This window comes from Quercus suber, unplaced genomic scaffold, assembly GCF_002906115.3.
Source record: "Quercus suber isolate HL8 unplaced genomic scaffold, Cork oak 2.0 scaffold_294, whole genome shotgun sequence".
Classification (NCBI taxonomy): domain Eukaryota; kingdom Viridiplantae; phylum Streptophyta; class Magnoliopsida; order Fagales; family Fagaceae; genus Quercus; species Quercus suber.
The window spans coordinates 418597-445025 of record NW_027069750.1 but is presented as its reverse complement, the minus strand read 5'-3'; the positions used below and the strand labels follow the sequence as shown (position 1 = coordinate 445025).

Below are 26429 nucleotides of genomic sequence, written 5' to 3'. Positions count from 1 at the left end.
ATAAAAAATTAATTTTTATTACAGTGAATATTTAAATTTTTTTTTTTCTAAAATGTATTTTTATTTTTAATTTTGGTTTTATTTAGGGGAGGTTTGTCATTTGTGTGGGTTTTGGCTCTAAAAATGCCAAAGGAGTGAGAGATGTTTTGGCCGTTTGAACCGCTAATTATGAATAGTAAGGGGACAAGGTGGGGCTCACTACTGTAGTGTGGTGGGGGCGTTTGTGACTGTTGGATTGGTGTACGAGGACTTTTTTTTGAACGGTTCCTGATGCGATTGGGAAGTTGATGAAGCAAGTTGATTCTTGGAGTGCATATTGTAGAGGACCTCAGCTACTTTTGTGAACTGAGATAGGGCCCAATGAATTCTTGTGGTCAATAGTGTGAAAGTCAAAGGAACTCAAGACGTGAAGACATTTTTCATGGTGGGTCCGAGGGAAAAGTGTAAGTCATGTTGTTACAAATTTTATAATCTTGTTTCCAATCTAGAGCAAAATGCTATTTAGCACCCTAAATACCCAAAAATACACTCAACTTCTACTGCATTTGTGTTTTTTTGGCTGGTCCATGACGCTGTTTATAGACTAGCCAAAGTACTATTCATGAATAGTGTTTTACTTTTAAAAAAATATTTTGTTATAGTATTTTCAGTAATAAGTTTTCAGTTTTCAGCAAATAAGCAGTATCCAAACAGACTCTAAGTGTACTAAAATAAAAAAAAATAAAAAAAAATTGCAAATGTGCTATAGTAAACGGTTATTAGTACCAATTATTGTAGCGTATTGCTATTTCTCATAAATTGTTTTTTTTTTTAATTCTTTCTCTTTGACTTTCATTCTCTCTTTCGTTCTTTTCTATTTCTCTTGTCCCTTTCTCTCTCATCCTTCTCCTTGCCATTGTTGTTTCTTAGGTGGAGATTGGCATGCGGTGGTCAAGGTGTTGTGGCGGGGCTTTTTTGTGGTGGTTGTTGTGGTGGGCTATGAGATTGGTGATCTACTTATACAATTAGTGTTTTTTTTTATAATTTAATTGGTAGAAATTATTTATATTATTTTAATAGGTTGTATGTTAAAATAAGAGATAGGATGTAGAGTGTATTGTTCAATGAGGTCTTAAAATAGATAAAATAGATTTTGGGGGTGCTCAATGAAATTTTTTTCTAGCATCTCGGATGTGAATGCTCTTAGAAGTTAGAAGGCTATAAACAAGAATAAAGCTAAAGTGTCTCATACAATCTAGGAGGAATACTATCTACTTGAATCCAACCTCGCATGACCGTATTCGAAGCCCATCTAATTAACTCATGAGCAATACCATTAGTCTCTTTGGTAAGTATGCAGGGGTCGAGTTAAAGGGTTTTTTCAACCTAACCTGATATTGTTGATTTTAATATTTCTCAACTCAATTCAACCAATCACATGTGTAAAAACCAACCTAACCCATGTGAGTCGGGTTGGCAGTTTTTACTTACATATTTCATAACTTGTAAAAAAACATCGGTTTTCATCAACTATTTAATTAATTTTTGTGGTGGTTTAGCCCAAGAGACGGAGGCTTTTAGGCTTTATTCCCCAATTTATTTATATCGTGGATCAAGAATATCCAACAATGGGAGGCCCAAGAGTTGGCAATGCTGCTACTATGGTGGATAGATTGGAGTTACACTCTTTTATCCTTGCTATATGAATGATCCCTTTTTTCCTAGGGAAATCCAGGTTGGATCTCTTTCTTCCCAGGAAGACATTTTCCTCACCACGCTTGTATCTCTCTCCCTAATTCTTCCAACCCCTCTTCCTAAGTCTACTTCCCCTTATATACCCAGCCTTGAGTGGGTTAACTATCATGAGGGGTCCCTTGCCCTAGGCAGGTGGGCCCCTCTTTGCTGCATATACCTAGACAGATGGGACCCACTCAATATTCCTAAAATTACACCATTGGAACTTGTGCCGACCTCCAAATTCATGTTTGGCAAGCAGATTTCCCCAATGCATTATTTCATGTCTTTGGCAATATCTTGTGGTGATCAGCTCGAACTATGCTTTGATCAAGCCTTTCATCATTGTTCGGTATAACTAAAGGTCGGTTCAAACCTTTCAGCAGCATTCGGTACGGCTCAGGTGGGTCTGACTTAAATGGACCATGATCTTGGGTTGGGCTTCAATTCATGGACCGTACAAATTTCTTGAATAAATTATTATTTTTCATATAATATACCTAAATTATACTATAATTTTCCAAAATCGCTAAGACTACTTCTTTTTCTTTTTCTTTTAATTTAAGAGTTACAATAATGGAGGAGAGAAATTTAAACATAATTCTTATAGTATAGAATCTTCTTTAAAAAAAAACCTTGCAATAGAGAAAAGCAAATAATATCACTGAAATATAAGGCTCTTAGCCATCAAAAAGTCAAAACCAATTTCAAATTATTAACATAAATCACCAAAAGGCAAGAACTTTGTAACTCAACTAACACCTCATAGTATTTCCAATAGAGATGTCTAGAGTTCAAATCATCCATCTTCCATTGTAAATATCAAATTATTGAAGAAGAAAAAAATTCAAACCAAAAATACAAGTATAGTGAGCTCGATAGTGGGAATGACAAGCAGTGATGGGACTATAAAGTCCGATGATGCCTAACTCTCTCTCTCTCTCTCTCTCTCTCAATTGGTTTGGCCTTTTGGCTTTGGTAATTTAATTGCATGTGCATGTCACGTGAGCAATGTTAGTCACTCTTAATTGCAAACTAACACATCAAATTAGTACGAGTGAAGTTCAAGAAGTAAAGTGGCTAAAATAAAAGTTCTAGAGGTGTAATAGTCACGATCTTAAAGTTAGGAGTCGCTTGGTATTTTCCCTATATACATAATATATCCTGAAATGGTCCCCTTAAGTTCAAATTCTTGGCTCTACCCTTATCTTGAAGGAGCATCATGCCTTAAGATTGCTTTCATTGTATAATCACCTAGTTCAAACCTTATCAACAGACAAACCACATCATTCACTAGAAAATGATGGGATCCTAATGATGACTAGAACTCCGCCTAAAACGTGATTGCAACACGAAAAATGTTAACGTTTCTCAGTTCATCTTGGCAATAACTCTTGTCAATCACAAGTCCTTCAAAATTGTTTTTAGCGATGGAGCTATAGCGACGAAATGAATTTCATCACTAAAATGAAGAATTTGTCACTAAAGGTACTAGGCGACAAAATATTGGACTTTTAGTGATGAAAATTTTCATTGCTAAAAATACATTTTGTTGTAGTGCCATGTATATCTATATCTAAATGCATGTATCATTTTTGATGCATGTATGATATCATAGGATATATTCCCTCAAGATTTAGCACGTAATTTGTTTATTTTGCACTACACACATTTTTTAAGGATCGTACTGTCGCTAGGATTAAGGCCAAGGGTATTATTGTGTTTTTAAAGGGACAATTTACCTAGGCCATCCTAGCCTTACACGTGTAGTCAACACCTCAAGGAATAATCCCAAAACACTCCAATATTGCCAAGGATCGTGCTCAAGGACAACATCAAAAAGGAAGAATGTGCTCTTGGTTTTTGACCCACAAATTCCCCAAGCACTACCATGGGCAGACCAGTCCAGCACCCAAAAGGACATTACTAACTTGGTATTCCTATTGGTTAATTAGCTACACGCATGATCAAACCAGTACAGTCTTGAAGCTTTCCAATTGGTACAGAGCAAGGAAAGGCCACGACCTTGCCCAGCATGCATTGTCCCTCTCTCTTGGCAGCAGCAATATAGAGCATGGTTGACTAGTTGTATCACCCTTTGGCACATTCAGGCTCAATGAGGAGATGCTAATGTAATCTAACTACTCTTCTTGTACTAGAAAAGAAAGGGAAGCTAAGACCCCGTTTGGATTCAACGTTTTCCTGCGGCACGTTTTGTCCCTGCGTCTTCTCCCTTTTTTTTCTTTTTTTGGGTCAGCGAGTGAACAGTAAAGGCACATGAATTTACTGTGTAGGGGACAAAAAATACTGTTTACGCACTGTTCACAGTACTGTTCACGCAATAAAAAATATTAAAAATGGGTCCCATAATACTATTCACACATTTAAAAATTATTTTTGTAGGGTCTTTTTTTTGTAGTAGCCCAAAAGATATGGGTTCCCCCAGGCCCAACGAACCCAGAACAATAAATTTGTAGAGAGTGGATTGAAAGTTTAGGCGCTCGCCGGCCTTCACTAGGCTTGAATTCCCTTTTTATTGAAAGAGACTAAGACCCATTTACAGCTGGGGGATCCTTCTCAGCCTGTGGCCGAGCTCCCCCCCTCCCTCTCTTACTTTACTCGCTCCTCTTATATAGTCTTCATCGTCCTATCTTGTTCTTCCATCTGTTGATCATCCATTTGCCTTTCTTCTGACCGTCCGTCCCATCAAAGGCCTTATCAGCACTCAAGTGGTTCACCCTGATCAACGTCGCCCTGCTAAGGGGTTACATCCCCATTAATGCGGCCAGAGGGGTTAGGTGAATGCATTAAGTGTGGAGGTGACAGCTTGCTCTGGGCTTGTTCCTACCCAAAATTATCCTTAGTATGTCGAGGACGAAGAGGTCCTTGGCGTGGATCCAGAAAAGAGTCTCTTCCTAACTTAGCCTCGGATGGTCATCCTTCCTCGGTGTGGGCCTTGGGCCTACTACACGATGGGCTGAGGCTATCAGGCCCACGGGCCCCACAATTTTGTTACAGTGTTTTCAGTTTTCAGTTTCAGCAACAATAAGTTAAATCCAAACAGACCCTAATTATACTAGGTAGGAAAAAAGGGAAAAGGTGCTAGTCAAAAATGGTTTTAGGGTTTTAGAGAGAAAGACAGTACCTTGCAATTTTCTTAATATTCAGTAAAGAAATCATTCTCTAGTTCCACCATGGTTTTTCCACCCTATTTTTTGGGGTTTTCCACGTACACATGCTTGCATTCTCATTTATAGCCTTTTAGCCGTAATCCTTCAGCATTACAACCAGTGGCTGAGCTAGAAAGTTTTATTTTAGGGGTCATGATTAACCTAAACCATATATCTAAACAACACAAAGCTCCAGAAAAAGAAGACAAATTCGTATCATTATTATTATATTTAAAATGCTTTGAAGAATTCATTTTATATTTTACATTTTTATTTATTTAAATGTAAAACAATACTGTGTCATTGTATATTATTTATTCTATAATTTATAAGTTATCTGAATATTAAATAAAACATCCTTTTCTATAACAATTTGCTTGCAGCCAAAGATTGTAATTAAATTATAAATTATAGATATGTGGTTAAAATGATTGAAAATTACATGGAATAAGAGAAAAAGCATTACACTTGGAAAGATATTATTAGATTTTACACACCAAAAAAAAAAAAACACTAATGTGATTTACAACCTAATATGTGTGTGTGTGTGTGTGTGTGTGTCTTAATGTGTTAGATTACGATTGCAAGGAAAAATAAAGAACTCAACAATACTTTCATAACCACAACTCAGGAATAAGAAAAATATTTGAAAGTTTTTGAAAATGATTTTGAAACTAAGTTTCTACCTTAGTCAGTACTAGAGATAGATTTTTGAATACCTAGAAAGCGTGCAAATGCGTTTTGTGTTAGTTTTAGAAAATATGAATAGGGTTTAGAAAAGTGGAGGCACTCTCTCTAGTTAGGTTTCTAAATGGAGGCATAAGGTGATTATATACATTAGTAAACTAGGGTTTCAAAGGTTTTTGGATGTTTCTAAGGGTCTGAGGCGGCCCAACCTGAAGATTGAAGTGTTCGGGCCCTAAAAATGTAAATAACATGTCCTAGAAGTGAGGTTGCATGCGCAACCTTGAAGGTGCATACATGTACTTATTAAGAATCCTGATTTTGACTACATTGATGGTCCAATTTCAAATAGACATAACTCACTTATTTTAAATCTAGATTGGAAAATAAATGTGTTCAAATTGAATCCCAAGATGTCTAGTTTCCAATGCAAAAAGTCTCATTCAAAATGGTCAAAACAGTGAGTAAAAGTCATTTTTCAACATATTTTTCAAAGAGATTTGAACTACTTTTAAGTTGTGATTACCTCCAAACTATTGAGAACACTTCAGTTACCATTGGTTGATGTATGTCAAGCTCATCAGGTATCTATAACTTAGAATAGTAATTTTGTGAAATTACGCATTGCAATGATAATTTTTTGAAATTGTGGGGGTAGACTTGTAATTTTGTGAAATTATGGGTGGGAATGTGAAATTGTATAATGTAATCTAATAGTTACTTGGGTTTTTGAAATAAAAAGAAATAAAGAAAGATAAGATGAGTTGAGTGGGGTTTGTGTTTTTTTTTTTAAATGGTGGCCAACCCAAATAAGCCCACTCCACTACAAATGCCTAAGCCCACACATTAAAAAACTGCAGCCAGCCTAACCTTTAAACCCAGCTTCAACTCAAGATTCCTTTTTTACTCAACCCCATTAGTTCACTCAAGCCCATCAGCTCACATAATCCCACAAAGCCCAATCTGAATCTATTTGGCCCAATAACCATTTCCAGGCCAGCCCACTCACATTCAAACAAAGACCCACTTAAGGACAACCAGTGGACCCAACCCTTTCAGCCCACACTTAAATTAAAACCCAACCGACCACTTTTCAAACCAAGCCCAATCCGAATTTAGGCCTGATCAGAAAATAAAAAATACTCAACCCCAACTTGGACCTAACATGCTCCAGCCCATTCATTAAAATTCTTTCAAGCCTTACCCGCGGACTCACCAACATAAACCTTTCAAAAAATTAGATTTTTCAATCCCAAAACTTTCCAAAATTAAACTATTGACCCAAAAGTTTTCCAAAATAACTTTTTGACAGCAAAATTTCATAAAATTACTTTTTGACCCTTAAAACTTTCAAAAATTGCATAAAGGCCCTTAGAGCACTAGCATTCGGATTTGAAAGCCGGTCTCTATTTTAGCAAAGTTACTTTATCTATTATACCAACATTTTACAATATACTTTACATTTCAATTTTTATTTTTACATCTAACCCATTAAAATAATATTAACTACACAATAAAATAACATTAAAAAAAAAAACAATCCATCTCTCCTCTCTCTAATTTCTGTCTCTTCCCTTTCCTAAAAAAAAAAAAAAAATCGGTCTCTTCCCATCTCTCAACTACACAATAAAATAACATTAAAAAAAAAAACAATCCATCTCTCCTCTCTCTAATTTCTGTCTCTTCCCTTTCCTAAAAAAAAAAAAAAAATCGGTCTCTTCCCATCTCTCTCAGTCATCCACAGCCACCGCCAAGTAACCCAATGCATTGCCCACCTCCTACCACCACCACTAAGCAACCTAATCACACCACCCACCACTAAAGCCACCCATTCAAACCCAAACCACCACCACCGCCACCCACTGCCAATCAACCTAGCGCCACCCACTGTTGATCAACATAGCGCCACCCACCATCGAGCAACCTAGCACCACCCACCGCCAAGATTCAAACCCAAACTCAAACAAAACCCAATACCCATACTAAAACTCAAAATACCCAGACAAAATCCAAAACCCAAACCACCCACCACCGCCACCCACAGCCAATCAACCTAGTGCCACCCACTGCTGACCAACCTAGCACAACCCACTGTCGAGGTTCAAACCCAAACTCAAACAAAACCTAATACCCATTACTAAAACTCAAAATACCCAAACAAAACCCAAACAAAATCCAAAACCCAAACCATCTGCCGCTGTTACCAACACCGCGAACAAAACCCAGCCACCACCTCGCCATCTAACCACCACCAATCTACACTTGTTTGCACTTGTTTACTAACCACCGCGGACCACCACAAACCTCGCCATCTACCCAATCCAAGGACCTAAACCTTGCCATCTAACCACCGTCGATCCACGGACCCAAACCATCTAACCACCCAAATCATGTCAGCCACCACCGATTTACACTTGTCTAGGAGAAAGCAAGATCTGAGAGTGGGACAAACATCAACCTACACTTGTTTGAGAGAGAGCAAGGTCTAAGAGAGGGAGAAAGAGAGACTAAGTTCTGGTTTGAGAGAGGGAGAAAGGGCGAAAACAGTGGCTGAAGAGAGAGAAAGATGAGATAGAGATTGAGGAAAGAGAAATTATTTTTTATTTATTTGGAGAGAGAGTGTGAGAATAAAATATTATATCTTGTTTTACATCCAATACGCTATGGTACACCATTCTTTCGGTCAAGTGCTTATAAGGCAAGGGTGCGTCTCTCCCCAATGTGGGATTGGACAAATCTGTCGGTGCGTCTCTCCCCGATGTGGGATTGGACAAATCTATTGGCCCATTTCCAAAGCGGACAATACCTGATTGGAGAAAGATTCATTCCTCCCACACTTTTGATTATGCTTTAATTTAGTTTTTGCTAATATATGTTAGATAACAACAAAAAATTAAATATATATATCACCATATGCCACACCCACACATTCTATTATGTTTTGGTGCTATTCAAACTCATAAATTTATTTGGGACTCTAATTCTATCGTTAAATTTTTTTAAATAATATAATTTTCTATCAGATATATATATATATATATGTGTGTGTGTGTGTGTGTGTGTGTGTGTGTATCAAACTATTCCTCGTCCCAAAAACAAAGTTAATTAACTTTTTAAAAATCCTACAACCATGCCACAAAAATGTGAAACTCAAAAACCCTAAGCAAACCAAAAGTCTTTGAATTAACATGAAACTCAACAACAAACGTAAAACCCAAAAATCCAAAAACCCTACACTTACAATCCAAAAACAGTCGCAACATCTTCTCTGTCGCTATTACCTAGCCACCCATGTGTGAGCCACACTAATAGTAGCTCCACCATTGCTATAGTTTTTTAGGGTAACCCATTGTTCAGTTATATTCTTCTATAGTGTAATCATTTTTATTTTTATTTTTTTTTATGTTTCAATAATTTCTTAGCTCTAAATCTATTCTTTAATTTTTTGAAATTTTAACATTTGAATTTTTGGATTAATTTTTTGCACTATTTGAATCTGTTTGCTGGATTTCAATTACTATAACCATGAATTATTCTTTTGAAGGTATCTTTCTCTTATATCTCTCTGCTGTGTAATCACAGTTTTTTTTTTTTTTTTATAATTTGTAGGCTCTAAATCTTCTAATTCTTTAATTTTTTTTTTCTTTTGAAAGTTTTAAAATTTGTAGCAGATTTCAATAGAAGGTGACCAAATTTTCTCTTATATTTCTCTATTTTGTATCCACATATGTTTTAACATCTAAATTTTTTTGGTTTTTTGTTTGGTGACAACACAATAATAAAACCTTGAAGATAATGGAATTAAAGCATTTTAAATCAAACTTAAGATATATTTTAGGAAATATCTTACTCATATAATTATATTTCCTAAAAAATAATAGTTTTTAAATTTGAAAGAGAGATTAGTTATTTCTTATGATTTTTTATTTTCATAATTGTTATGTGCATATGGAAAGTTTATTTATTTGGAAATATATTAATTTTAGAAATTAATACACCTACTAAGGAATAGTTATTCATAAGAAATAACTATTCCTTGTGATATAAACATAACCAAACTATTAAATAGCTAAACCATAAGAATAACTATTATATTATAGTGCCTATTACAGTCTACTAAACATACCTTAAGAGTTTATAGTTTCAAACTAAAAGATTAGGGGTTAACCTGATATGGAGCCAAAATTTAGAAGCATATTTTATGACTTATTTCTATTTTTTTTTTTGAGCAAACAACAACACTTATTAGAACACACATGAAAATAGTAATATTAGATTTTTATATTATTTATAATACTTACTTCTGTTCATGTAAGTATTACTCCAATGTACCAATGTTTCATTACACTACTTGACATTGTAGGACTGAAAACATCATTATTAGAAAAAGTGTTGTTTCATGAGATTTCACAACCAAATTGTGAAGATGATCTTTAATTCTTGAAGACTACATTAATAAGTGATTATAAATACATAGAAAATTAATTTTTAACAAGTGGGAGTTTATTAATTTGTTCCACTATTTTCACATGTTGATTCCTCTTTGCCTTTTCTCCATATAAGAACATATATCCCTACAATTATTATCACATCACCAACTATCCTGTAAAATAGACGAAATAATTAGTGATTTTGTTCTATTGTGGCAATGGTGGTGGTTGAAGTTTGATATTTACCTTCCCATGTACATTTTCTCTGCTAAGAGCCAAGAGCTTAGGACAACAACCATGATCATGCTTATGAGGGCAAAAGCTGTGACAAAAACAGGGCCTTTATCTTTCAAAATGCATGCTTGGATGTAGGAGGCAAGCCCTGTGCTCCCTATTCCCTGCATGCATGGATATAAAGAGTTGTAAGTATATCACTACCATGTATCAATAATTTTATACTTAATGCAGATTTTTTTCATCAAATCTCTCTTTTACATTCTATAATAAATCTATAATAACAAAACCTTAAATAACTCCAGAAATAATTAATATATATACCTAGTTTTTTTTTTCACTACACCAAAATAAGTTTATTTTATCAAGTACTTAAAACAACAAAATATCTCATCTACAAGTTAAAATTGTTGCAATAATAACTTTTTTTTTTAGAAACCATTGCAATAGTAACTTAAAAGTGATAAATTATTGCATCAACAATAATAAGTTGCAATAACTTATATTTTTCAGTTGCTATAGAGGTTTTATATAATAGGAAAATGTGTTGCAATAGCTTAAAATGAAAAAATCATTGCAATAAATTGATACCAATTACTTTTCCAATCTATTGCAACAAAAATTTTGAACTACTAGCTTATTGCAATGATAATTTAATATAAATTCTTTTAAAATCTATTGTAATGACAAACACAAAACTACAATAAAGATATTATTGCAATAACTAGATATCAACTATTTTATAATTTATTGTAATGATAAATATAAAGTAATTATCTATTACAACGAAGATATCATTGAAATAATTTGATCTGAAATATATATTTTTCACTTATTTGCAATCAATTGCAATAAGATTTGAAATTTCTTTTTCACTTATTTGCAATCCTTTTTTCCCCATTGTAGTGAATTTGGAAGTGAATTCATACCTAACTAATATTATATTCTTACCCCATAGAGAACTGCTAGCAGTTTAACGTCCCGATGAATAGCCCAAGCAGCTTTGTCTTTCTCTATCGCTAGAGCCACTATTGCATTTCCAATTGCACCAAAGAAGCATATCCAAGCCGTGAGTGAAAGCTATGATATGAATTTAGTGGGAATGTCTGAAAGAATTGAGCACGAAGTTAATTAATGTTAATATGTTATGTTATGTTCAAGAGATCTGTCAATATTTCATGTTAATTAATGAGGGAAAACCTTACTTGCAAAATGGAAAAACAAGACCAGTTGAGGCAAGCACTTAATATCATTCCCCCACCCATAATTGAATGATGATGTGAATCTGTCCCACCAGAACCTCTTTTTTTTTTTTTTTTTTTTGGATAAGAATACTGAGATTTTATTAAATATGTGAAAATGACAATACATCTTGGATAAGAGCTTGCTCAATGCAGCAAGGATCCTCTTCAATCCAACTAATAAAATCTACAATGCTAGACGCATGCTTAGCTAAAAGGTGTGCAGGTTCGTTTCCTTGTCTGTGTACATGAGAAAAAGCTATATTTCTAAACTCCCTACACAAATCCAGTATACCCATGACAATTGGTTCCACAGAAGCTGGTGTTGAAGAGGTCCCACACAAAGCATTTATTAGAATTAACGAGTCCCCCTCCAGAACCACATTATGAAGACCTACATCCCTCGCAAACATTAGGCCAGCCTCTAGAGCTTTGGCTTCTACCTCCACAGCGCCTAAAGGAGCATAACCTTTTTTTTCAGAGCAGCTTCTACTCTCCCCAACTCATCCCTAATTAGCACCCCTATCCTTGCACTTTTCTGTTTTGAGAAAATGGCACTATCGACATTAATCTTGAACCACCCCTTTCTTGGCGAAGTCCACTTCACTGGGAGCTCCACCACCGGTCCTACTGAATCAGTCAGCTCCATAGTTGCCCCATACTCGACAAGGTATTACATCGCCCACTGTACCAGCCCTTGTCCCGGCTCCCTGCTCCACCATTCCTCATCCCATTTCTATTGTGCCACAGAGCCCATGCTATGGTAATCACCCTTGCAGCTGCTTCATCGCTACCCCTATCTATCATTAGCTGTTAAGGATAAGATTTGCTAGCCAAAATAGTGGTGCCATGTAGCTGTGTTTTTCCTGCACAATAGCTGTTGCATAATGCTGCCGTGTAGCTATAACGTAGCTGCATAAAATTCAAATTTAAATCAGATCTGTGTGGTAGCTATAGATAGATATTTCAACACTTGATTTAAATTGGAATAGAGATTAGATTGAGATATGATGAGATAGGGTAGGGTAGGGTAGAGTTATTTGTATTTTTGAACTTCTTGTAGTTGAATTTCATATAGCTATACAACTCTATAAATGATAAGTCCAAAATCAGATTGGATTGGTTTTGCAAATTATATCAGATAATTATTATCTTTACATGGTATTAGAGCCATTTGTAACTCACGTTTAACATTTTTTTTTCTTCATGGCCTTTTCCTCAACGTCCTCTCCCCTAAACACAATGCCCACCCCTTCTCCCACCTCACTCACTCCCATTCATCACCTCATTACCATCAAATTAACCCATGAGAATTACCTATTATGGAAAGCTCAAATTGTTCCATATCTCAAGGGGTAACATCTCTATGGCTATCTCGATGGAAGCACTCTTGCTCCACCTCAATCTCTCACTATTGAAGCCGATGGAGACATACAAGTCATCCAAAATCCGGACTTCGGTCACTGGTATTTACAAGACCAGATGATCCTCAGTGCCATAATATCCTCCCTCTCTGAGCGTATTCTAGCTCATGTGGTCAAATTCAACACATCAAGGGATGTGTGGCAAGCCTTAGAGAAAATGTTTACCTCTTAGTCAAGGGCTCGAACAATGCAAATCCACTATCAGCTCGCCACTCTAAAGAAAGGCAATTCCTCAATTGCTGATTATTTTCACCAGTTTACAACATTGGTGGATACACTTGCTGCTACTGCCCATGCCTTGAACAATTTTGAAATCATCTCTTTTCTTTTAGTTGGTTTGGGATTTGAATATGATTCATTTGTCACATCTGTGAACACAAGAGTGGATCCTCTCACAGTTGATGAACTATATGGGCATTTGTTAGCTCATGAATTGCGGCTCGAACATCAACAACCAACTGTTGACCTTTAACTTGCCAGAGCAAATTTTGCTGCAGGATGTGGAAACTCCCGCGGTGGTCATGGCGGCAGTAGCTCTTTTCAATTTGGCCGTGGGCCTTCCTCTAGCACACAGAAAAATTATCGAGGTCATGGGCGTGGAAATGGTTCTCCAACAAACCGTCCCGTGTGTCAAGTTTGCCATAAACCTGGTCATACAGCTTTGAAGTGCTATCATAGGTTTGATAATTCTTATTCTGCAGATCCTAGCAGCAACATGCACGCCTTGCTCACTACTCCTTAGACGGCTCTTGATCTCAATTGGTACTCAGATTCTGGAGCCACTCATCATCTCACTGCTGATCTTGCAAATCTGAATGTGAAGGCTGACGAGTATCATGGTCCTGATCAAATTCGCATTGGTAACAGTCTTGGTTTAATTGTAAAACACATTGGTTCTACTCATTTATCTACCCTAACCTATTCCTTTCTTTTAAATGATGTTTTGCATGTTCCTCATATTACCAAAAATTGGATTTCTGTTCACAAATTTACTACTGACACAAATACATTAATTGAATTTCATCCTACTCATTTCTTTGTGAAGGATCGCACAACAGGGAAGGTTCTGCTACACAGGCTGAGTAAAGATGGACTGTATTTGTTTCCTCCTGCTTTCAATAAAATTCCTTCGTCATCTTCCGCTTTTGTTGGTGAACATACTTCTCCAAATCAATGGCATTCACAATTGGGACATCCTGCTTTTAAAGTTGTTCGTCATGTTCTGTCTAGGTTAGCTTGCCTTTTAGTTCAAATAAAAATGTTCACTCTTGTTCTACTTGTTTCAATTCTAAGAGTAAACAACTTCCTTTTACTTTGTCATGTACTTAAGTTAATTCTCCATTGGAATTAATTTTTACTGATGTTTGGGGTCCTTTTCCCATTTGTTCTAAATCTGGTTCTAAATATTATGTTTCTTTTATGGATGCTTACAGTCGCTATACTTGGCTTTATCCCATGACAAATAAAAGTGATGTTCTCTCTATTTTTATTAAATGGCAAAAATATGTTGAATGATATTTTAATACCACAATTAAAATGGATCAATTTGATTGGAGTAGAGAATATCGCTCTCTACATAATTTTTTATAAAATTGTGGCATCATTCATTGTGTTTCTTGCCCTCACACCCATCAACAAAATGGTGTTGTTGAGCGTAAGCATTGTCATGTTGTAGAAACAGGTCTAGCCTTACTGTATCATGCCAAGGTTCCACTTCAATATTAGGATGAAGCTTTTCAAACGGCGTGTTATTTAATTAACCGTTTTCCAACCTCCACTCTAAAGAATCAATCTCCTTTTGAAAAACCATTTCATCAAGCTCTAGATTATAATTTTTTACGTGTGTTTGGTTGTTCTTGTTGGCCAAATTTGAGACCCTATAATTCCCATAAGCTTCAACCACGTTCTATTCCATGTGTTTTTCTTGGTTACAGCTTACTTCATAAGGGCTATAAATGTTTGCATCTCTCTTCAAATCGTGTTTATATATCTCGTAATGTTATTTTTGATGAAACACACTTCCCTTTTGCAGTCAGTCCTATTGCCTTTCAATTAAATTCCATGTCAACAGGTACATATTCATCACTGGCACAACTTGCCAGCCCATGGACAGCATTGCCCATCCGTGTTGGGCCTCACTTTTCTCAGCCAATGCCTTCTCAAGCTTTGGCCCACTCTTCACTTACTCCACATGACACTCTCGATCCAATAGGTCAAGCCTAGCCTACCCCTTGCCCTATAATTACATTTGATCAGGTACACGCTCTTTCACAAATTCACACCTCCTCACAAATTGCCGCTGAACCTCCTGTTTCAGATATCCCTTTGATCAATCAACCCTCTAACGCTTCAACACGAGATCCATCCTTTCATCCCATGACTACTCGCTCCAGGAATCACATCTCTAAGCCTAAGTCTTCACTGATGGGACTGTGAGATACCCTCTGCCTCGTGCTCTCCTTGCTGATGGTGTTGATGTCAATATTTCGGCAGAACCAACTTGCCATACCTCGGCAATGAAAGATCTCAAATGGCGTGCTACAATGAATCTTGAATTTGATGCCTTACTCAAAAATCAAACTTGGGAACTAGTTCCATCTCATCTTGCTCAGAACATTGTTGGCTGCAAGTGGGTGTTTCGGATTAAAAGGCTTGCTAATGGCTCAGTTGAATGGTACAAAGCCCGTCTCGTTGCTAAGGGCTTCCATCAAGTTCCTGGTGTTGATTATGGTGAGACTTTCAGCCCTGTGATCAAACCCACTATGGTACGCACCGTCTTATCTCTTGTTGTGTCTAAAGGTTGGGTTTTACGTCACTTTGATGTTCAAAATGCCTTTTTACATGGCAATCTATATGAGGATGTTTACATGTCTCAACCTCCGGGGTTTTCTCATCCTCAATTCCCTAACCATGTCTGCAAATTGAAAAAGGCACTCTATGGGTTAAAGCAATCTCCCCGGGCATGGTTTTCTTGCCTCAGTTCTCGGTTAATTACACTAGGTTTTCATGGTTCACGGTTTGATTCATCTCTATTTATTTATCATAGTACTGTTGTCACCATTTATTTTCTAATATATGTGGATGATTTGATTGTTACTGCCTCTCAACCTTCGGCCATTGATAATCTGCTTCGTCACTTGCAACTTGATTTTGCCATTAAAGATTTGGGCAATTTGAATTCCTTTCTGGGTGTTGAAGTCTTGCCTACTACTAACGAATTGTTGTTATCTCAGAAAAGATATATTTTGGATCTTTTAGGCAAAACAAAAAATGCTAAAAGCAAAGCCCCTTAGTTCTCCAATGGCTTCCTCCACTAACCTCTCTGCCTTTGAAAGGGATCCTCTGCCTGATGCTACTTTATATAGAAGCACTGTTAGAGCCTTGCAATACTTGTCTCTCACTCGCCCTGACATTACCTTCGCTGTCAACAAGCTTTCTCAGTTTATGCATTGTCCAACTACCATTCACTGGCAAGCTGTCAAGCGACTTCTACGATCTCTCGAGCAGACCATTCACTTTGGTTTACAGTTGAAGCGATCAAAATCTCACTCTCTTCAAGTTTTCTCTGACGGGGATTGGGCTAGATACCGCAATGATCGTCGTTCAACTGGGGGCTTTTGTGTATTTCTTGGTGACAATCTCATTTCTTGGGGCTGCAAAAAGCAAAAGACCGTTGCTCGGTCTAGTACAGAGGCGGATTATAAAGCTCTTGCTAATGCTGCTGCAGAAACTAAATGGCTGTGCGCTCTTCTTTTTGAGCTTGGTGCCCCTGTTACTTGCTTTCCAGTACTATGGTGTGACAACATCAGTGCCACTTATTTGTCGTCTAATCCGGTTTTCCATGCTCGTACAAAGCATGTTGAGATTGATTTCTATTGTGTTCGAGATATGGTTGGTGATGGTTCCCTTGTGGTTCATTTTCTGTCTAGCAAAGATCAGTTAGTTGATATTTTCACCAAGCCACTTTCTTCTTCCCGGTTTGCTATGCTTCGGACCAATCTCAACGTTCTTCCAGCACGATTGAGCTTGCGGGGGAGTGTTAAGAATAAGATTTGCTAGCCAAAATAGTGGTGCCGTGTAGCTGTGTTTTACCTGCATAATAGCTGCTGCATAATGCTGCCATGTAGCTGTAACGTAGCTGCATAAAATACAAATTTAAATTTGATTTGTGTGGCAGCTGTAGATAGATATTTCAGCACTCGATTTGAATTGTAACAGAGATTAGATTGAGATAGGATGAGATAGGATAGGGTAGAGTTATCTGTATTTTTGAACTTCTTGTATTTGAATTTCATATAGCTGTACAACTCTATAAATGATACGTCCCAAATTAGATCGGATTGGTTTTGCAAATTATATCAGATAATTATTATCTTTACATTAGCAATTGCCACATAACGTCCAGAAAGGAGACTCCCTCTGTCCTAGCAACACGCACCGTCGCCTTGGAACAACCCCAAGCCTCCTATTTCTTTCGAACAGAACCATAAGACATGCCCAGTCGTCTCTGAGGCTTCCTTACATGTCGTCTGGTATCACCTTCCGTTTCATCAAATTTCTTTTAGTGGGTAGGGCTTCACGGCATGCTCTCCATCCGAAATGACAGACCTTATGTGGGATCGGCAAGCTCCAAATCCTTTTCCAGAAATGCCTCAGAGAGCTACTGTTAGAACTGCCCCATTGTACACCACTGACTGCCATCTTCACTGCTAGTTTATACGCACTACACACACTGAAGATGCCATTTTGTGTTTCAGTCCATATTAGCTTGTTCGCAGGAAACCGAGAGCTTAATGGGATGCCTTTAATTACTTCAGCTTCGTGGGATGCCTTTAATTACCAGAACCTCTTTGTTGTTCGTGGTTGGATTTTGCTTTTGTTTGCATCAATTCAAAACCAGGACCTTTTATGAATGTCATAATCATTGCCCCTCCTACTATTACTATAGTCCCTACTATCTTGGCATAGGTTCGCTTGCTTTTAAAATTTAAGTTTTCAAGCCTAGTCAGAGACAAATCAACATTTTACATTTAGATAAAGAATTCCATGGGCATCTAATAGAATTTAGATTGAGAGTTACTATAAATTAAATTAAAAAAAAAAAAAAAAAGGAAGAAGAAGAAGAAGAAGTTAAATTAGATTCTATAGGATTTTTTTTTTTTTTTAAGGTCAGGGTGCTCCTGGGAACACCCTGACCTGTACGTGGCATCGCCATTGTAAATGAGCATCAACCTTTTTGCTCAGAGCAGCTCCTACTCTCCCCAACTCATCCTTGATCAGCACCCCTATCCCTGCACTTTTCTGTTTTGAGAAAATGGCACCATCGACATTAATCTTGAACCACCCTTCTCTTGGTGGAGTCCACTTCACCGGGGGCTCCACCACCAGTCCTACTGAATCTGTCAGCTCCATAGCTGCCCCATACTCAGCAAGGTATTCCATCGCCCACTATACCAGCCCTTGTCCCGACTTCCTTGCTCCACCATTCCTCATCTCATTTCTATTGTGCCACAGAGCCCATGCTATGGTAATCACCCTTGCAGCCGCTTCGTCGCTACCCCCATCTATCATTAGCAACTGCCACATAACGTCCAAAAAGGAGACTCCCTCTGTCCTAGCAACACGCACCGTCACCTTGGAACAACCCCAAGCCTCCTGTGCTTTCGAACAGCTCCATAAGACATGCCCAGTCGTCTCCGAGGCTTCCTTACATGTCTGGTATCACCTTACGTTTCATCAAATTTCTTTTAGTAGGTAGGGCTTCACGGCATGCTCTCCATCCGAAATGACGGACCTTATGTGGGATTGGCAAGCTCCAAATCCTTTTCTAGAAACGCCTCAGAGAGCTACTATCAGAACTGCCCCCTTGTACACCACTGACTGCCATCTTCATTGCTAGTTTATACACACTACGCACACTGAAGATGCCATTTTGCGTTTCAGTCCATATTAGCTTGTCCGTAGGAAACCGAGAGCTTAATGGGATGCCTTTAATTACTTCAGCTTCGTGGGACGCCTTTAATTAACAGAACCTCTTTGTTGTTCGTGGTTGGATTTTGCTTTTGTTTGTATCAATTCAAAACCGGGACCTTTTATGAATGTCATAATCATTGCCCCTACTACTACTATAGTCCCTACTATCTTGGCATAGGTTCGCTTGCTTTTAAAATTTAAGTTTTCAAGCCTAGTCAGAGGCAAATCAACATTTTACATTTAGATAAAGAATTCCATGGGCATCTAATAGAATTTAGATTGAGAGTTACTATAAATTAAAAAAAGAAAAAGAAAAAGAAGAAGAAGTTAAATTAGATTCTATAGGTTTTGTGAGATTAAAAAGAAAAAGAAAAATACAGGCTTGGAGAGGACTACTACAAATTTAATTACCTCACTAAACAAACTAATATGAATGCCATGGCGAGAAGAGAGTTGATCATTGTGGCTGCAACTGTGGCTGTTGTATATTTCATTCCAAGCACAAACATGTTCATACCAAATATCGGCCTGCCAAGTCAACAACATATAATTTAGATGTTAATGTTTTGTAAATAATATTTAAAAAAATTACTCGAAGAATACTTACTCCGGTAAAGCGAGCACAACCAGTTTAGCAAAAATTGAAAATGTCATGGGTACCCTTCTTTTTCTGTAAGATATAGGAGGACAAATTTGTTAATAAAATCATCCTAAGAGGGCGTTTGGTTCGCTATGATATGCATTTGATATGATGCACATTACAATGATGTGACATTAAGATTTTTGATTTATTTTATTTTTTCTAACATTACTATAATTTTCAATTACAAAATATATCACATCACTTTAATCTCATCATCTTCCGAAACAATATAATATTGTATTCTTGTAATGAGATTATATTAATGCAAGATTACAATAATGTAATATTATGATATAATGTAACATCATGACGAACTAAGCGCTCCCTACAGGGCCGGCCCTTCCACTAGGCCAATTAGGCAATTGCCTAAGGCCCTCAAGTGGAAGGGGAGCCCCAAAATTTTAGAAAAGAATGGGTAGAAGGAAAAAAAAAAAAAAGGGTTTCAAATGAATCTAAAAAAAATCCGGCACATCTTTTGACCAAAAACAAAATTTCTATTATATTTGGTTAAACATTGGTAGCACAAATTTTTTTTGGTCTAAACAAAATCAATTGTCCCAAAAATAACATCATTATCCTCTAGAAAAACCAAAATTCAACAAGATAAACTACAAATCCGGTCTAAGAAATTAACCACAAAACAATCACAAATCAAAACAAATAAAAAACCACAAATCCCTAAAACTTTTACCATTTCTCTTTCTCATTCTTGCTCAGCTCTTGCTCTTCGCCTCTCTCATTCTCTCTCCACTGTTGCTGGTTGCCTGGCTCAAGCTTCCTCCAATCTAAATCATCCGATCACATCTGATTTGAAAACTTTGAACTGACTGAGGAGTGAGGACTGCCGACTGCCTTTTTTTTTTTTTTTTTTTTTTTTTTTTTTTTTTTTTTTTTTTTTTTTNTTTTTTTTTTTTTTTTTTTTTTTTTTTTTTTTTTTTTGGGTTATAGGTGTAATAGGATTTGACAATTTGTTTTGTATTTTTTGTGGGTGGGTCTTATTAATAAGACTTGTGTGGCCATCTTGGCATCTTCTTGGCTAGGCTGGGCTTGTATTTTTGTTATGGCTGTACATTTGTTATTAGTAATAAACAAAATATAATACAAAATTTAAATGAAAATGAGTAAGAAATTATAGATTTTAAATGAAATATATTATGATATAAAAATATTAAATAAATATTAATTTAATTAATACATAAGTATAAAAAAGGCCACATTTTAGTTCTCGCATTAGGCCCCAAAATATCTAGGGCCGGCCCTGGCTCCCTAAGTGTAGAAGTGTGTGTTCAAGGAAAGAGACGAGAAGTTCACCTATCAATAATCATAGCAAAAGGTGCAATGACCAAAGTAGCCAATATGGCAATATGTGTTCATAGGCAATGAGCACAAAGATGCTCATGCCATAGTTAAGTGCAGCTTTGTATACTATATCCATCCCTGCATACAAGCATTGCAAGAATAAAACCCCAATGTATACTTTTAGATTACATATGATCTTCATCTTGATAACTCTCTCTGGTTTTCTCTCCCAAAAAAGTATATATATATATATATATATTCTCGTTTTTGCTAGACTCACAGTCTCTAGTCTCTACCCCTTAATATAAGAAACAATCTTTTGATAGGGGTAGAGGGGGGAGGATTTTTGAGAGACTTACAATACAACACACAGTCAAAAGGGTCTAATTAATACAAGAAACTTTTAAAATGTTTCAAATTTCTTTTTCTTGACTGACAATTGGCATCAATGCCATTTTAACACCCATTTACAGATTAGTGTTTAATAATACCGTAATATGGTAGGTGATGTTAGGATTTTTTTTTTTTTTTTTTTTTTAAGAAAGAAAAACACGCACAATAGAAAAGAAAATGGGTTCTAATTGATATGGATTTGGATGGTGGTGGACCCAAAAAATTTCTTCAGGGGACCAAAGAATATCCTACACATGCAAAATATGTTTGTAACATGATTTAACAAATGTTGTTTTCTTCTATATATATATATATATATAACATTAATAAATGTAAGGACCCAAAAAATTTCTTCAGGGGACCAAAGAATATCCTACACATACAAAATATGTTTGTAACATGATTTAACAAATGTTGTTTTCTTCTATATATATATATATATATATAACATTAATAAATGTAAAAGATTTTTAACTCCTAACCATAAAATCAACATTTATTATTTCTTCTAAAAGGAAAAAAAATAATGTTTTTATTAAAATATTTATTTATGAGTTTATTTATATATTTCTATAATATGCTATGAGCAAGACTTAGGTACAGTACTTAGGTGTTGTTCCTTATATTCCATTTTTAAGATTCTGCCATGTGGGTTTTTTTTCATGGGATGGAAGTGTATTTTTTAGTTAAGTAACCACTTGACTGAATTTTCAGATGGGAATCTAAGGAATAGCACTTAAGGTATTGTACTTAAATTTTGTCCATATGCTATTATATAGTATAAGAGTAATTAGATGAAAGAAATAGTGCATTAATAATATATAAAAGTTTATATTTTTATGAAATACATTAACTGCACTTAGAATTAATTAGTTATTTATGGTACAAAAGTAATTATTTTTTTGAGAAACAAACATACACACATAAGGGAGAGGGAAAGGAGAAAATATACCATGTTTCGGTAATATCAACTCAGCATCTGTTTTGGTATTTCCTATCCAATAAATGAGTGACACATGTTTCAAAAACCACATCAGATTACTCCAATAAATGATTAATTTATCTTCTCGATAATATAGAAGATTGTGATTAATTTATTGGAGTAATCTGATGTGATTTTTTGAAACAGGTGTCACTCATTTATTGGATAGGAAATACCAAAACAGATGATGAATTGGTATTACCGAAACATGGTATACTTTCTCGAGGGAAAGGGGTAGGAGAGATTTTGAAAAGTCACCCCCCCCCCCAGTGACGGAGCTAGGATTTCAATTTAGAGGGGGCAAGATTGAAAGAAAAAATATTCTAAATATGTTAATCAACAACAAATTAACAACAACAAAATAAATAAACAATTGTAAATAAATGTAATTACAAGTATATGTTTTGTATAGTAAATAGTAAATACCTGTAAAATTATATATATTTTTCACCATCTTGATTGATTCTTAAAATATGTAGAATTCAACATTTATTTATCTATCCTTTTAAGTATCTAAAATTTGAGTTTATAACAAAATTTTCATATTTTGAAACCGTTAAAAAGCCAAGAGACAGAGGAGAAGAAAAATATAATGAAGGGTTGGAGGCTCTAGGTTTTTGGTACAATATAAGAAGATTAAATATTTTTAATATATATATATATATGAGACCCACTAATTGAATTGTATAATAAAAAAAAGATTATCTTGAATTGTTCTTCGGTATTAGGTAATTTAGCTTCATCCTATCTTATTCTAAAAAAGTAAAAAGTAAAAAGCTTCATCCTATTCCTATCTAAAAGACTAAACAATTTTAACTGCATTTCACTATTCGTTTAACTACTATTATGAATCTATGATATATATTCATTAATGACACAAGCAAGAAATTCAAATGCTTGAATAGTGATAGGGGTAAAAAACGTTACAAGTGGGACAGGATAAAAAATTCAGAAAAAAATGATATGTTGGTTTGGTGGGTCAGGGAAGTTCATTTCCCTTATTTTTCGGTGTCTGTTTCTTTTAAGGATTGCTTCTTTGTTTGTTTTTTTCCTTCTACGTCAGAGGGGTCAATTGCTTAAGAATATCTGAATATATATCATAGTAATAGTACTCTGGGGCTGTTTTCACAAAGTCAGGGGGGGCAATTGCCTCCCCTCGCCCCCTGCTGCCTCCACCCCTGCCCCCCCCACCCAACAAGATTCAAGTTTTTTTTTAATAGAAATAATTACAACGTGTTTTTTTTGTGAGGGTGTTGATATTTTAACAATCAATTACTGCCAAATTGGATTCTTTATTTTTTTAGATTTTTTTTTTTATTTATTTTAATGTGTGGCCTGAACCGCTGTTATTGAGGCCCATGGGTAGCCTACTAGCCAGTGAGTCAGTTCATGGCTAGTTTTTATACCCATGGGCAGCCGATGGGCTAGCCCAATAGCCCGTTCGTTACCCAGCCCAATAACTCATAATTCATAACAAAAATATATAGGAGATTTATGAAGGATTGATCTTGAGATATTATAGAGAAATTTTTTAGGAAAACTCCCCACCCACTAAGATACTTAAAGTGATTGTGCTAAACTTAGTTTACTACATATATATTTTCTAGTAGTCTAGCAACTTTGAATTAACCATTTGACATTTTTTTTTTATTAAAGATAAAGTTAAAAACCATTTAAAGCATTAATAAAAAAAATTAAATAAGTTTCCATCAACAAAATAAAAAATTAAATAGATTTGATTGTAAAAAAATTTGTAATTAAGTATTAAATTCTTTGATTCTTTCCTTTTAAAAAAATAGATTGATTATTCCCTTATAAAAAAATGATTCTTTCCTTTAAAAAATAATAAAATAATATGTTAACACAAACTCATGGGTAGGGCTGTCCACGTGTTGGGTCGGATCAAGTTTTGGGTTGACCCACACCCGACCTGATTGGATCGGGTGAACTGAAATAGAACTGCAACCGCCCGAACATTTGGTTTGACTCGGAGGCTCAGGTTGTCGGTTAAGTGGGTTGGAGCTGTCAGGTAATTTCGATTCTAAAGCACAAAGAGAACAAGAACATAGAAAACCTAAAGAACACAGTTACACAGAAATCAAAACCTAGACCCAACAAAAATCAACACAAAGAACATAGAGAGATTTTTTTTTTTTCTAAAAAAAAAAAAAAAAAAACCCTAAAGAACATAGAGAGAAATCAAAAACCCAAAGGATAAAAATCACAATCCAAACCTACAGAAATCAAATAACCAAAAATCACAATCCAAACCTACAGAAATCAATCAACACAAATAAGTCCACACCACCAAATCTATGAGACTAAAATGAAGAGAAAGAAAACACTAAACCAACACCACCACCACTCCATCACCCACCATCACCACATCCATCACAAGATCAATGTGAAATTAAAAAAAAAAAAAAAAATAGTTTGACCCACCATTAGATGCACACAAGATCAGAACCTCAAATGGTAGATCAAAGGAGGCTTTAAGAGAGAGGGTTTGAGCCAAACCCAACCTAGTATGGTGAGTGAGTCAACGAAAGTGGCAACACGATCAACTTGACAACGGTGGCGGAAATAAGGGGCTAGGGTTAGGGATTTGAGAGAGAGACGTAACGTAAAATAGAAAAATGTTGATAGTTTGAAACGGTGAGTGGAAAGTGAAATTGTGAAACCCATTCTTTTTCTTTTTAAGTTTCTCACTAGTCGGGTTAGTTTCTACAAGTTAGTAAATGTGGAACCCAAACCCGAATCAAAAACTGAATTTTTAACACTATAGACCCGCACCCGACTTGTCTGGGCATTCAGATTCGCCCGTGGGCCTTTGGGTCGGATTGGGTTGTGCAGATGGGTTAGGTCTGACGGGTTGATGGACAACCCTACTCATGGGTAACCTATTAGGCCCAACTCGGTAGCCTAGCCTGCTAAAGACAAAATTGGCATTGCCCGTGGGTTGGGGTTTTCTCTTTCGGCTCAGCCTGACCTGGCCCGTTAACTAGTCAACATCCCATTGTGCCCATAGGCCAAGTGAAAATGGGCCAAGTAGGCCCATTGACGACCTTTAGTTTGGGGGCCCAAGTTGTGGCACCCACCCCCCCCCCCCCCCCACACACACACACACACACATATACATATATATATACACACACTCACCCAACAAAAAAAAAAAAAAGAGTTTAGTATTTTCAATCAAAATTATGTTTGATGGCAATCTTTCATAAAATAAAATTCATTTTACCATTTTCATAGTGAAATTCTTAAAAAGTTTCATTTTCAATACAATGATCAAATTTTATACTAAAGTATGTAAAAATAAAACATGAACGAACCAAAATTTGGAGGAATAAGTTAGACCCCAAACATATTTGAAACTATCTTACTCTAACGTATTATGTGACAACTAAAGAGATATTTCATGTGTAGTTTTAATGAGAATAAGTCAATGACTTGTTAATCGCCACATAATAGGTTGAAAAAGATAGATCCAAACATGTTTGGTGCCAACCTTTATCAAATATTTAATAGATATAAGAGCACATTTTACAATAAAAAATAAAATTACGAAAAATAAAGTTATGTCTCTATAACTATTAGACCATTTATAATTTTTAAGATTATCATTGGACTAATTCAAATATTTGGAGAAGTCAACTCTTATTTTTGTAGGCTAAATTTTGAAAACATTAAAATAATTATATATTTATTAAGGAAAATTTCAAAATTTTGGGAGGACTCTCTCTCTCTCTCTCTCACAAACGTTCGCTCCTTCCAACTCTATCTCCACACTCCCACAATCACTAACTGAAACTCACCGTTGAATCTTAGGGTAATCATCAAAACCAGATTGCACCAAAGATATATTAACTACATCTAGTAGAGCGAAATTACTTTTTAAGATAGTGGATTAATTTCCACTTCTTAGCTTTCAATTATCAATAAGTACTCTATTTTCTCCCAATACTTGTTACCTCCAAATCTATCCTGGACATGACATACATCTCCCCTCAAGCATGTTGAGGAATCTTGCGACTTGTACAAGAAATATATATGTATCAAATGAAAATGCAAGTACTCAAAATGGGATATTAAGGGCTTGTTTGGTTCAAAAAAAAAGGTCATCACTCATCACTCAATTTTCATCACCCATCACTCATCACTCAGTTTTCATCACCCATCACTCATTACTCATCACTTATCACTCATAACTCATTACTCATCACTTAAAATACACTAATTT

At 35.8% G+C, this 26429-nt stretch overlaps 1 protein-coding gene, 1 long non-coding RNA gene and 1 other non-coding gene across 3 annotated transcripts; 1 reads left to right on the top strand and 2 right to left on the bottom strand.

Moving 5' to 3' along the window:
* Positions 1 to 10073: 10073 nt before the first annotated feature.
* LOC112033694 (WAT1-related protein At2g39510) lies at positions 10074 to 12121 on the bottom strand. Its single transcript, XM_024066475.1, has 4 exons — positions 11942 to 12121; positions 11183 to 11311; positions 10244 to 10395; positions 10074 to 10170 (listed from the first exon to the last, which is right to left on the bottom strand). Exons 1-4 carry the CDS (start codon positions 12119 to 12121, stop codon positions 10074 to 10076), a joined length of 558 nt encoding a protein of 185 aa, XP_023922243.1.
* Positions 12122 to 13191: 1070 nt separating this feature from the next.
* LOC112033697 (small nucleolar RNA Z247) lies at positions 13192 to 13330 on the top strand. Its single transcript, XR_002885269.1, has one exon. It is a non-coding gene; the product is annotated as a small nucleolar RNA Z247 (small nucleolar RNA).
* A 5863-nt stretch (positions 13331 to 19193) lies between these two features.
* LOC136071211 (uncharacterized) lies at positions 19194 to 20455 on the bottom strand. Its single transcript, XR_010632515.1, has 3 exons — positions 20204 to 20455; positions 19477 to 19539; positions 19194 to 19397 (listed from the first exon to the last, which is right to left on the bottom strand). It is a non-coding gene; the product is annotated as an uncharacterized LOC136071211 (long non-coding RNA).
* Positions 20456 to 26429: the final 5974 nt, after the last annotated feature.

Excerpts from the sequence above, each read along its gene's own strand:
- LOC112033694 (XM_024066475.1), bottom strand. The coding sequence starts at position 12,121 with ATGGAGCTGACTGATTCAGTAGGACCGGTGGTGGAGCTCCCAGTGAAG. Across the intron at positions 11,312-11,941 it reads AAGCTGCTCTGAAAAAAAAG|CTTTCACTCACGGCTTGGAT; the intron begins GTTATGCTCCTT and ends TTCATATCATAG. Across the intron at positions 10,396-11,182 it reads TGCTAGCAGTTCTCTATGGG|GGAATAGGGAGCACAGGGCT; the intron begins GTAAGAATATAA and ends CCATGCATGCAG.